This window comes from Eptesicus fuscus, chromosome 13 (assembly GCF_027574615.1).
Source record: "Eptesicus fuscus isolate TK198812 chromosome 13, DD_ASM_mEF_20220401, whole genome shotgun sequence".
NCBI classification, from domain to species: domain Eukaryota; kingdom Metazoa; phylum Chordata; class Mammalia; order Chiroptera; family Vespertilionidae; genus Eptesicus; species Eptesicus fuscus.
In genome coordinates, this window is record NC_072485.1 from 42,955,512 (window position 1) to 42,969,251 (window position 13,740).

General features: G+C 41.0%; 3 protein-coding genes across 3 annotated transcripts; all 3 read right to left on the reverse strand.

Annotated features, from left to right (window-relative positions):
* Window positions 1-898: 898 nt before the first annotated feature.
* LOC129151229 (olfactory receptor 51I2-like) lies at window positions 899-1,861 on the reverse strand. Its single transcript, XM_054725326.1, has one exon. It carries the CDS (start codon window positions 1,859-1,861, stop codon window positions 899-901), a length of 963 nt encoding a protein of 320 aa, XP_054581301.1.
* A 4,775-nt stretch (window positions 1,862-6,636) lies between these two features.
* Window positions 6,637-7,599, reverse strand: LOC129151223 (olfactory receptor 51I2-like). Its single transcript, XM_054725314.1, has one exon. The coding sequence runs from the start codon at window positions 7,597-7,599 to the stop codon at window positions 6,637-6,639; it is 963 nt and encodes a 320-aa protein (XP_054581289.1).
* A 4,784-nt stretch (window positions 7,600-12,383) lies between these two features.
* On the reverse strand, window positions 12,384-13,346 carry LOC103304317 (olfactory receptor 51I2-like). Its single transcript, XM_008161232.2, has one exon. It carries the CDS (start codon window positions 13,344-13,346, stop codon window positions 12,384-12,386), a length of 963 nt encoding a protein of 320 aa, XP_008159454.2.
* Between the last annotated feature and the right edge of the window lie 394 nt (window positions 13,347-13,740).

The window sequence follows — 13,740 nt, forward strand, 5'->3', positions numbered from 1 at the left end:
TTACACAAGAATATTTTTCCATTGATGTTTAGAGAGTGTGGGTGAGAGGGAAAGCTAGAGAGAAACACAATGATTGGTTGCCTCCTGCATGTGGCCTGACCAGGGCTGGGGCAGGGGAGGAGCCTGCAACTGAGGTAGGTGCCCTTGATTGGAATTGAACCTGTGTCCCTTAGGTTCATAGGATGATGGTCTATCCATTGAGCCAAACCCGCTAGGGCTCCATGCCTGACTTTTAAACGAAGAACAAAGAACAAATGTTTCAATCAGGTCTGAAAGACCCAAGAAGTCTCACCACTGCCCATCATCCTTAGATCATCTTCTGTCTTTTCTCCAAGACTCACACAACCTCTGAGCCACATATGCCTACTCACCTTTGTGCAAGCAAACCAAATAATTCCACACCTCAGTGTTTTCCCCCCTTTACTAGGTGTGTCTTCCCCTTGGCCCCCTTTTCTGCCTCACTAACTGCTCCTCACCTTTCAGCCTCCTTCTTCCCTGTTTCCTTTTTGATTTCCTCTCAACAAGGCCTTAAATCCTCTTTGAGGTTCCTCCAGCACTTAGTGTGTACCTATCGCAGCCTCATTACACTTGATTTTAGTTATGTACTTACAAGCCTCTGTCCTCAAAAGAAAGGGAGAGATCGTGCACAGTTCCTTTTAATATATCTAATAATGAGCACAGATACTTACACAAGTAAACACCGAATAAAATAGATGAAATTAATGAGTGCAGAAAAGAATCAAAACTGTTCTTCACCCGTCAATCTAAGGGTTTCCATTTGCTTGCCATACTCTTGACTATGTGTCTGGGTCAAGGCTCTAAACAAGGCCTTTCTGGACATAAGATATGACTGTTTGGCCATGTTTTCATCAGACTCTGTGGTTGATTCTTGGTTTCATCAGCTTTGCCACTTCTCCCTCAACACTCTGAGCATGGCCTCCCTGATGGGCTTGGATTTCACACTGTAGATGATGGGGTTAAGTACAGGGGGAACTACCAGGTACACATAGGCAATAAGAGCATGTACAATGTGAGGCAGGTGCCTTCCAAAACGGTGGATCATGGATATACCTATAACTGGTATGTAGAAAACCAGAACAGCTAAGATATGAGAAACACAAGTGTTGAGGGCCTGAATGCGTTCCTTGGGAGAAGCCAGACCAATCACTGTATGAAGAATAAGGGTATAAGATAGTACAATAAGCAAGGAGTCTACACCCACCGTGGACAGAACTACATACAGCCCATAAAGGATATTGACAGTAATATCAGCACAGGCATTTTTCATGATATCGGCATGGAAACAGAATGAATGGGACAAGAGCATCTTGCCAGGGCAAAAGTTCAGTCGCTTCAGTAAGAAGGGTCCTGGGAAGAGGGACACAGTGGCTCTAGCCACAATGGCCAGTCCAATTCTGATGATAACATTGTTTGTGAGGACAGCTGCATAGCGCAAGGGGTTGGAGATGGCCACAAAGCGGTCAAATGACATGGCCAGGAGCACTGAGGACTCCACCACAGAGAAGGAGTGGAGGAAGAACATCTGCACCAGGCAAGCATTGAAGGCGATGAGACGATGGTCAAACCAGAGCACAGCCAGGGTGGTGGGCATTGTGGACAAGGTGAGACCCACATCGGTGAGAGCCAGCATGGACAGGAAGTAGTACATGGGCTGGTGCAGGCTGGGAGTCCTCCTCACAGCCAGGAGGATAAGGCAGTTTCCAGTGAGGGCTGCAGTGTACATACAGGAGAAGGGAATGGAGATCCAGCCATGAACGGCCTCTAGCCCTGGGATGCCAATCATCAGGAAGGAAGCTGGCTGGAAAAAGGAGATGTTGACATAGGATTGGGAAGAGAGCATCCTTGGAAGGCAGAAGAAGTCTCCAGTACGATGTGACCTCTTCAATCCGGAAAGACAAAAGGCATTGAGAGGGTACCTGTCATTAGGAAAACATTTATTTTGCTGTATAGGCTTTTAAACGATTTATTTTCCTTTTCTTAGTTCTTCATATTATGAGTAGTTCTAAGAATATGCATACATTAGTGAATATGTCCTCAAAAGAAATACAGAATGTAGGGGATAGTTTTAACTTCTTCATGATTACAGATAATAAATGACTGAAATGGACTTAGAATTTAGTTGTTTCTAAATGTAAATTCTTTGCTATTTTCACCATACCATGCAGAGTCTTCATTAAATAAAGTGATGTTTATTAATATACATAGTACTCTCTAAATGATCATTAACATCATCATCATCATCATCATCATCATAGGCTTTGTCTAGGTCTATATTGTTATTTTATTAATGCTGCATTTTGCAGTATTTCTAAGTGCTTTCACATAGCTTTCTCATTGTTGTCTCACAATTACCCTGCTGATACAGAAGGAAAATATTTTAGCTAATGTGAAAGGAGAGAAATTATGTAGCCCACCATAGGGTGAGAGATTCTCCCTGGAGCAGTTTATTAGAACTTCAGATCTTTTTGTGTTGAGGGGTCTGAGTACAAATCATAGGACATTCTCTTTTAATCAAGTCCCAGTAATGATAAAGTCCCAAGATGAAAATGAGAACAAGTACTAGGTAAGTTTTAGTAAATGAAGAGACAGTTGATTTTCGCCAGGTAACTGAAGACACTTAAATATATGGGTTCAGCCCTAGCTGGGAGATGAGTTGATTAGAACATCATCCCAATATGCCAAGGTTTGGTCACCTGTCAGGGCACGTGGGAGAAGCAATCCATGAGTGCATAAATAAGTGGAACAACAAATCGGTGTTTCTCTCTCTCTCAAGTCGGTAATAAAAATTTAAAAATATGCTGTCTAAATATGCCTTGCCCAGAGAATATCAGCCAGGGTCACTGGATGCCAGTGTAATCCAGGCTACACATTGCTTTTTTTAGGAATCACCCCCTCACTTCAATTATTTAACATTCCCCACAACCTTTACAATACCAGCCAGACACTTTGTTCAGCCCTTTCCCATACCCATATTGAGGCCTTGATTTGTCCTTGAATGTGCATCCCTGTAAATCACTCAGCACTGACATTTGCTCTAGCTGGAGGGCCACAGCTGCAGGGCCAAGGACCCAAAGTTAGAATTTCTACAGACACCAACTGAAAACACAAATCAAAGACATAAATGCAGGCACCTATAGTGTTCTGAGGGTGTTTTCTACTTTTAGTGTTTGTTGCTGAGCTAATACATTTATTGAGTTATAAATCATTACATATCTCTTATGTTCCAGATATTAGACTTCATTTTTTGTTGTTGTTTGAAAATTCAAAACTTAAGTTCAAGTCTATTTGGCTTAAACACTTTGAAGTCTTACGCTGCCTGTATTGGCAGGACTTTACTAGATGCTGGAGATTTGTAAAGTGTGGAGCTGGTTGGACCAGATTATCTGAATGAGCTTGTTCTCTTCTCATGTTCTATGGTGACATGATTTGGGGCCCTCCAAATAAAACCCCTTCCTATTTTTCAAAAAATCTTCTGTTTGCCTCTCTGTCATAGTGAGTTTTTGAGTTCTTCCTACAGAGCCAAGCATTGTGATAATTATCTCCTCATTTTTACTATTTATTTTACTAATTCAAATCACATTTCTTCAGAAAACTTATTCAATTTCATTTTTTTCATTGTGATGATTTCAAAATTTCTGTCCTTTTTTTTTCTGTTACTATGATTGAATGAACAAGAAAATGAAGAACTGAATGAAAACTCCTTATTCTTTAATCTAGTTCCTTTTCATCCCAACCTTTAATACAGTATCTCTTAGATGCATATATTTGTTCATAATTTGTACTAAATAGTTTGTATATAGTAAAGACCAGTGGCTCCTTCAGATTAATACAATTGATATTTATTTGTATCCAATCATATTGGGGTTTCCATAGGAACAATCAGAAAATACTCCCTGTTATTGGTAGTTTAAATCAGAATAGCAGGTGAATTCTGCCCTCTCTATATAACTTGCAGAAATATGAGGATTAATTTTTACCTGGGATGAATATCACAATTCTTTTTCTTTTATCCTGTATTGATTTACCTATTATCGAGTAATTCACAAATCCTCAATCCCTTAGGTTAGAACTTGTCTAGTTGGTATGCAGGTCTGATGCACTTTTGAGTATTTGTGTGATCTGTTGCTCTTGGCTGTGTTGGAAGGATGCAAATGCTAAATTAAGCTGAATATTACAAGAACCTTAGAGCTCACAAGGGTAAAATTATAAAGTGCAATTGAAGACAAGTTGCCAAAAATTAGGGACAACTCTTATACAATCAAGCTAATTTTTCGCTGGTATCCAGATGGTGGTTCTTTCCTTTTATGTTTTGTGACTATTACAGTGTTATGAAGGGTCTGGCATTGGGAAGGGATTCTGTGTGATGAAAGGACAGGTTTCTTTTGGTGTGTGTTTTTATTAAAATGCCCATTTAGATAGCATAGTTGGATTGCCATGTTTTCTGATTGCCATGAAGCCCCAAAGCAATCACTTAAAACTGGAAATCAGATTAGGTTTGGCCTTATATTATTATCTCAAGGACACTAAAGTGTCAAAGATATTTAAAAATGATAGCTTTCCCTCCAGGGATGAAATCATTTCCATTCTACCACTCTAAGATTCTGTTATCTTGTGACGGGGTGTGTCTGGGAATGTCAAGTTGCCTAGAAACCAAAGACTGAATCCACCATGCTCTCTTTACCAAAAACCAAGTAATTTTCTTTCTTTTTTTCCACACAAAAAGGAAATGGTCACTATGTGATATGACAGAGATGTAATCTGATGCTACGGTGGTAATCATTTTTAATATACATATAAGCCAAATGCTTTTCTAAAAGGCTCTTCTTTATTGAAAGAATTGAAGGACAATCTCATAGTGACACCAAGCATTCAGGTCACTGGCAGGATGCTATCTTGACAAATGGAATCTTAACATACCCTCTTACTGTGGCCCCAATTAGAGAATGAAAGGGGTAGTAATTTGCTTGGACACAGAGTCTGGGTTTCTGATAATTCTCTGACTTGAGAAATCTCTGTGCTTCAGGAGAGTAGCCTTCTTCACTTCCTGTCCTTTATTTAGGGCCATAGACCTGCCATCCATGGCCCTAAGTAGACCTCCTAATTTTTCTTCCAGCTTCTACCATCTGCTCATTCCCCATCCCATTGGCTCCTACACCTGGCAGCAACTAACATAGAAGGGATGTCACACTCACTAACCCGGCCCCCATTCTTCTAAATAATATAGATGGGATTGTGCCTGGGTCTCAAGTTACTCACCCTGCTTGTTGTGACAGCCCTCTGTGCCTGTCCACATTCTGAAGGAGCCCAAGAAAACTCTGCAACTAAGATGTTACCTTTATACCACTGGCTGGATGCCTTAGTGAGTTTCTGCTCCCCAGGGACTTCAACGCTACAGGTCACAAAAGAGGCTCTGTGCTTATGTTTTTCTGAGCAAGGGGAATATGAGGGCTACGTGTGTTGTCAAGGAGAGTTATAAGGAAATGCAGAGATATAATTTTTAAAAATCTACATTTTTTCCATTACTGGTGACACTGATAATTTTAGCTTCCCTTCTCTTTATTTTCTAGACTCTTACAACAACTTCCAAAATGTTTTCCTTGCATTCTTTCTCTCCTGCACTTTCACCTTTTCAATCCAATATACACAGTTAAACTGGTGCAACATTTTACAATTTAATAGCATTTCCATGCCTGACTTTTATATATTTTTTAATCCTTACACAAGAATATTTTTCCATTGATGTTTAGAGAGTGTGGGTGAGAGAGGGAAAGCTAGAGAGAAACACAATGATTGGTTGCCTCCTGCATGTGGCCTGACCAGGGCCGGGGCAGGGGAGGAGCCTGCAACTGAGGTAGGTGCCCTTGTTCAGAATTGAACCTGGGTCCCTTAGGTTCATAGGATGATGGTCTATCCATTGAGCCAAACCCGCTAGGGCTCCATGCCTGACTTTTAAACGAAGAACAAAGGACAAATGTTTCAATCAGGTCTGAAAGACCCAAGAAGTCTCACCACTGCCCATCATCCTTAGATCATCTTCTGTCTTTTCTCCAAGACTCACACAACCTCTGAGCCACATATGCCTACTCACCTTTGTGCAAGCAAACCAAATAATTCCACACCTCAGTGTTTTCCCCCCTTTACTAGGTGTGTCTTCCCCTTGGCCCCCTTTTCTGCCTGACTAACTGCTCCTCACCTTTCAGCCTCCTTCTTCCCTGTTTCCTTTTTGATTTCCTCTCAACAAGGCCTTAAATCCTCTTTGAGGTTCCTCCAGCACTTAGTGTGTACCTATCGCAGCCTCATTACACTTGATTTTAGTTATGTACTTACAAGCCTCTGTCCTCAAAAGAAAGGGAGAGATCGTGCACAGTTCCTTTTAATATATCTAATAATGAGCACAGATACTTACACAAGTAAACACCGAATAAAATAGATGAAATTAATGAGTGCAGAAAAGAATCAAGACTGTTCTTCACCCGTCAATCTAAGGGTTTCCATTTGCTTGCCATACTCTTGACTATGTGTCTGGGTCAAGGCTCTAAACAAGGCCTTTCTGGACATAAGATATGACTGTTTGGCCATGTTTTCATCAGACTCTGTGGTTGATTCTTGGTTTCATCAGCTTTGCCACTTCTCCCTCAACACTCTGAGCATGGCCTCCCTGATGGGCTTGGATTTCACACTGTAGATGATGGGGTTAAGTACAGGGGGCACTACCAGGTACACATAGGCAATAAGAGCATGTACAATGTGAGGCAGGTGCCTTCCAAAACGGTGGATCATGGATATACCTATAACTGGTATGTAGAAAACCAGAACAGCTAAGATATGAGAAACACAAGTGTTGAGGGCCTGAATGCGTTCCTTGGGAGAAGCCAGACCAATCACTGTATGAAGAATAAGGGTATAAGATAGTACAATAAGCAAGGAGTCTACACCCACCGTGGACAGAACTACATACAGCCCATAAAGGATATTGACAGTAATATCAGCACAGGCATTTTTCATGATATCGGCATGGAAACAGAATGAATGGGACAAGAGCATCTTGCCAGGGCAAAAGTTCAGTCGCTTCAGTAAGAAGGGTCCTGGGAAGAGGGACACAGTGGCTCTAGCCACAATGGCCAGTCCAATTCTGATGATGACATTGTTTGTGAGGACAGCTGCATAGCGCAAGGGGTTGGAGATGGCCACAAAGCGGTCAAATGACATGGCCAGGAGCACTGAGGACTCCACCACAGAGAAGGAGTGGAGGAAGAACATCTGCACCAGGCAAGCATTGAAGGCGATGAGACGATGGTCAAACCAGAGCACAGCCAGGGTGGTGGGCATTGTGGACAAGGTGAGACCCACATCGGTGAGAGCCAGCATGGACAGGAAGTAGTACATGGGCTGGTGCAGGCTGGGAGTCCTCCTCACAGCCAGGAGGATAAGGCAGTTTCCAGTGAGGGCTGCAGTGTACATACAGGAGAAGGGAATGGAGATCCAGCCATGAACGGCCTCCAGCCCTGGAATGCCAATCATCAGGAAGGAAGCTGGCTGGAAGAAGGAGATGTTGACATAGGATTGGGAAGAGAGCATCCTTGGAAGGCAGAAGAAGTCTCCAGTACGATGTGACCTCTTCAATCCGGAAAGACAAAAGGCATTGAGAGGGTACCTGTCATTAGGAAAACATTTATTTTGCTGTATAGGCTTTTAAACGATTTATTTTCCTTTTCTTAGTTCTTCATATTATGAGTAGTTCTAAGAATATGCATACATTAGTGAATATGTCCTCAAAAGAAATACAGAATGTAGGGGATAGTTTTAACTTCTTCATGATTACAGATAATAAATGACTGAAATGGACTTAGAATTTAGTTGTTTCTAAATGTAAATTCTTTGCTATTTTCACCATACCATGCAGAGTCTTCATTAAATAAAGTGATGTTTATTAATATACATAGTACTCTCTAAATGATCATTAACATCATCATCATCATCATCATCATCATCATCATAGGCTTTGTCTAGGTCTATATTGTTATTTTATTAATGCTGCATTTTGCAGTATTTCTAAGTGCTTTCACATAGCTTTCTCATTGTTGTCTCACAATTACCCTGCTGATACAGAAGGAAAATATTTTAGCTAATGTGAAAGGAGAGAAATTATGTAGCCCACCATAGGGTGAGAGATTCTCCCTGGAGCAGTTTATTAGAACTTCAGATCTTTTTGTGTTGAGGGGTCTGAGTACAAATCATAGGACATTCTCTTTTAATCAAGTCCCAGTAATGATAAAGTCCCAAGATGAAAATGAGAACAAGTACTAGGTAAGTTTTAGTAAATGAAGAGACAGTTGATTTTCGCCAGGTAACTGAAGACACTTAAATATATGGGTTCAGCCCTAGCTGGGAGATCAGTTGATTAGAACATCATCCCAATATGCCAAGGTTTGGTCACCTGTCAGGGCACGTGGAAGAAGCAATCCATGAGTGCATAAATAAGTGGAACAACAAATCGGCGTTTCTCTCTCTCTCTCTCAAGTCGGTAATAAAAATTTAAAAATATGCTGTCTAAATATGCCTTGCCCAGAGAATATCAGCCAGGGTCACTGGATGCCAGTGTAATCCAGGCTACACATTGCTTTTTTAGGAATCACCCCCTCACTTCAATTATTTAACATTCCCCACAACCTTTACAATACCAGCCAGACACTTTGTTCAGCCCTTTCCCATACCCATATTGAGGCCTTGATTTGTCCTTGAATGTGCATCCCTGTAAATCACTCAGCACTGACATTTGCTCTAGCTGGAGGGCCACAGCTGCAGGGCCAAGGACCCAAAGTTAGAATTTCTACAGACACCAACTGAAAACACAAATCAAAGACATAAATGCAGGCACCTATAGTGTTCTGAGGGTGTTTTCTACTTTTAGTGTTTGTTGCTGAGCAAATACATTTATTGAGTTATAAATCATTACATATCTCTTATGTTCCAGATATTAGACTTCATTTTTTGTTGTTGTTTGAAAATTCAAAACTTAAGTTCAAGTCTATTTGGCTTAAACACTTTGAAGTCTTACGCTGCCTGTATTGGCAGGACTTTACTAGATGCTGGAGATTTGTAAAGTGTGGAGCTGGTTGGACCAGATTATCTGAATGAGCTTGTTCTCTTCTCATGTTCTATGGTGACATGATTTGGGGCCCTCCAAATAAAACCCCTTCCTATTTTTCAAAAAATCTTCTGTTTGCCTCTCTGTCATAGTGAGTTTTTGAGTTCTTCCTACAGAGCCAAGCATTGTGATAATTATCTCCTCATTTTTACTATTTATTTTACTAATTCAAATCACATTTCTTCAGAAAACTTATTCAATTTCATTTTTTTCATTGTGATGATTTCAAAATTTCTGTCCTTTTTTTTTCTGTTACTATGATTGAATGAACAAGAAAATGAAGAACTGAATGAAAACTCCTTATTCTTTAATCTAGTTCCTTTTCATCCCAACCTTTAATACAGTATCTCTTAGATGCATATATTTGTTCATAATTTGTACTAAATAGTTTGTATATAGTAAAGACCAGTGGCTCCTTCAGATTAATACAATTGATATTTATTTGTATCCAATCATATTGGGGTTTCCATAGGAACAATCAGAAAATACTCCCTGTTATTGGTAGTTTAAATCAGAATAGCAGGTGAATTCTGCCCTCTCTATATAACTTGCAGAAATATGAGGATTAATTTTTACCTGGGATGAATATCACAATTCTTTTTCTTTTATCCTGTATTGATTTACCTATTATCGAGTAATTCACAAATCCTCAATCCCTTAGGTTAGAACTTGTCTAGTTGGTATGTAGGTCTGATGCACTTTTGAGTATTTGTGTGATCTGTTGCTCTTGGCTGTGTTGGAAGGATGCAAATGCTAAATTAAGCTGAATATTACAAGAACCTTAGAGCTCACAAGGGTAAAATTATAAAGTGCAATTGAAGACAAGTTGCCAAAAATTAGGGACAACTCTTAAACAATCAAGCTAATTTTTCGCTGGTATCCAGATGGTGGTTCTTTCCTTTTATGTTTTGTGACTATTACAGTGTTATGAAGGGTCTGGCATTGGGAAGGGATTCTGTGTGATGAAAGGACAGGTTTCTTTTGGTGTGTGTTTTTACTAAAATGCCCATTTAGATAGCATAGTTGGATTGCCATGTTTTCTGATTCTCATGAAGCCCCAAAGCAATCACTTAAAACTGGAAATCAGATTAGGTTTGGCCTTATATTATTATCTCAAGGACACTAAAGTGTCAAAGATATTTAAAAATGATAGCTTTCCCTCCAGGGATGAAATCATTTCCATTCTACCACTCTAAGATTCTGTTATCTTGTGACGGGGTGTTTCTGGGAATGTCAAGTTGCCTAGAAACCAAAGACTGAATCCACCATGCTCTCTTTACCAAAAACCAAGTAATTTTCTTTCTTTTTTTCCACACAAAAAGGAAATGGTCACTATGTGATATGACAGAGATGTAATCTGATGCTACGGTGGTAATCATTTTTAATATACATATAAGCCAAATGCTTTTCTAAAAGGCTCTTCTTTATTGAAAGAATTGAAGGACAATCTCATAGTGACACCAAGCATTCAGGTCACTGGCAGGATGCTATCTTGACAAATGGAATCTTAACATACCCTCTTACTGTGGCCCCAATTAGAGAATGAAAGGGGTAGTAATTTGCTTGGACACAGAGTCTGGGTTTCTGATAATTCTCTGACTTGAGAAATCTCTGTGCTTCAGGAGAGTAGCCTTCTTCACTTCCTGTCCTTTATTTAGGGCCATAGACCTGCCATCCATGGCCCTAAGTAGACCTCCTAATTTTTCTTCCAGCTTCTACCATCTGCTCATTCCCCATCCCATTGGCTCCTACACCTGGCAGCAACTAACATAGAAGGGATGTCACACTCACTAACCCGGCCCCCATTCTTCTAAATAATATAGATGGGATTGTGCCTGGGTCTCAAGTTACTCACCCTGCTTGTTGTGACAGCCCTCTGTGCCTGTCCACATTCTGAAGGAGCCCAAGAAAACTCTGCAACTAAGATGTTACCTTTATACCACTGGCTGGATGCCTTAGTGAGTTTCTGCTCCCCAGGGACTTCAACGCTACAGGTCACAAAAGAGGCTCTGTGCTTATGTTTTTCTGAGCAAGGGGAATGTGTGGGCTACGTGTGTTGTCAAGGAGAGTTATAAGGAAATGCAGAGATATAATTTTTAAAAATCTACATTTTTTCCATTACTGGTGACACTGATAATTTTAGCTTCCCTTCTCTTTATTTTCTAGACTCTTACAACAACTTCCAAAATGTTTTCCTTGCATTCTTTCTCTCCTGCACTTTCACCTTTTCAATCCAATATACACTGTTAAACTGGTGCAACATTTTACAATTTAATAGCATTTCCATGCCTGACTTTTATATATTTTTTAATCCTTACACAAGAATATTTTTCCATTGATGTTTAGAGAGTGTGGGTGAGAGAGGGAAAGCTAGAGAGAAACACAATGATTGGTTGCCTCCTGCATGTGGCCTGACCAGGGCTGGGGCAGGGGAGGAGCCTGCAACTGAGGTAGGTACCCTTTATTGGAATTGAACCTGTGTCCCTTAGGTTCATAGGATGATGGTCTATCCATTGAGCCAAACCCGCTAGGGCTCCATGCCTGACTTTTAAACGAAGAACAAAGGACAAATGTTTCAATCAGGTCTGAAAGACCCAAGAAGTCTCACCACTGCCCATCATCCTTAGATCATCTTCTGTCTTTTCCCCAAGACTCACACAACCTCTGAGCCACATATGCCTACTCACCTTTGTGTAAGCAAACCAAATAATTCCACACCTCAGTTTTTTTCCCCCTTTACTAGGTGTGTCTTCCCCTTGCCCCTCTTTTCTGCCTGACTAACTGCTCCTCACCTTTCAGCCTCCTTCTTCCCTGTTTCCTTTTTGATTTCCTCTCAACAAGGCCTTAAACCCTCTTTGAGGTTCCTCCAGCACTTAGTGTGTACCTATCGCAGCCTCATTACACTTGATTCTAGTTATGTACTTATAAGCCTCTGTCCTCAAAACAAGGGGAGAGATGGTGCACAGTTCCTTTTAATATATCTAATAATGAGCACAGATTGCTACACAAGTAGACACTGAATAAAATAGATGAAATTAATGAGTGCAGAAAAGAATCAAGACTGTTCTTTACCCGTCAATCTAAGGGTTTCCATTTGCTTGCCATACTCTTGACTATGTGTCTGGGTCAAGGTTCTAAACAAGGTCTTTCTGGACATAAGATATGACTGTTTGGCCATGTTTTCGTCAGACTCTGTGGTTGATTCTTGGTTTCATCAGCTTTGCCACTTCTCCCTCAACACTCTGAGCATGGCCTCCCTGATGGGCTTGGATTTCACACTATAGATGATGGGGTTAAGTACAGGGGGCACTACCAGGTACACATAGGCAACCAGAGTATGTACAATGTGAGGCAGGTGCCTTCCAAAACGGTGGATCATGGATACACCTATAACTGGTATGTAGAAAACCAGAACAGCTAAGATATGAGAAACACAAGTGTTGAGGGCCCGAATGCGTTCCTTGGGGGAAGCCAGACCAATTACTGTATGAAGAATAAGGGTATAAGATAGTACAATAAGCAAGGAGTCTACACCCACCGTGGACAGAACTACATACAGCCCATAAAGGATATTGACAGTAATATCAGCACAGGCCTTTTTCATGACATCTGCATGGAAACAGAATGAATGGGACAAGAGCATCTTGCCAGGGCAAAAGTTCAGCCGCTTCAGTAAGAAGGGTACTGGGAAGAGGGACACAGTGGCTCTAGCCACAATGGCCAGTCCAATTCTGATGATGACATTGTTTGTGAGGACAGCTGCATAGCGCAAGGGGTTGGAGATGGCCACAAAGCGGTCAAATGACATGGCCAGGAGCACCGAGGACTCCACCACAGAGAAGGAGTGGAGGAAGAACATCTGCACCAGGCAAGCATTGAAGGCGATGAGACGATGGTCAAACCAGAGCACAGCCAGGGTGGTGGGCATTGTGGACAAGGTGAGACCCACATCGGTGAGGGCCAGCATGGACAGGAAGTAGTACATGGGCTGGTGCAGGCTGGGAGTCCTCCTCACAGCCAGGAGGATGAGGCAGTTTCCAGTGAGGGCCACAGTGTACATGCAGGAGAAGGGAATGGAGATCCAGCCATGAACGGCCTCCAGCCCTGGGATGCCAATCATCAGGAAGGAAGCTGGCTGGAAGAAGGAGATGTTGACATAAGACTGGGAATGTAGCATCTTTGGAGGACAGATTAGGTCTCTAGAAAGTTGTGACCTGAAACTGGGAAAAAAAATAAGAAGATATGACAAAATTACTGGAGAAATACACCAACTCTAATATTAGGTGACTGGGTCCATACACAATACCAAATATAAAATGTATAGATTTAAAAATATACTGCCACCATATGATTCTTGTCTCATATGTTGGATATAAAACATAAAGCAACAAATGGACAAATAACAAATAAACAAACAAATTCATAGATTCAGACAATAGAATGATGGTTACCAGAGGGGCAGAGGGAGTGGGGAGGATGAAGAGGGTAAAATGGGTCAAATATACGATTATGGAAGGATTTCAGATGCTGAGCACATAATGGAATATACTGACACTGTAGTATAAATTTGT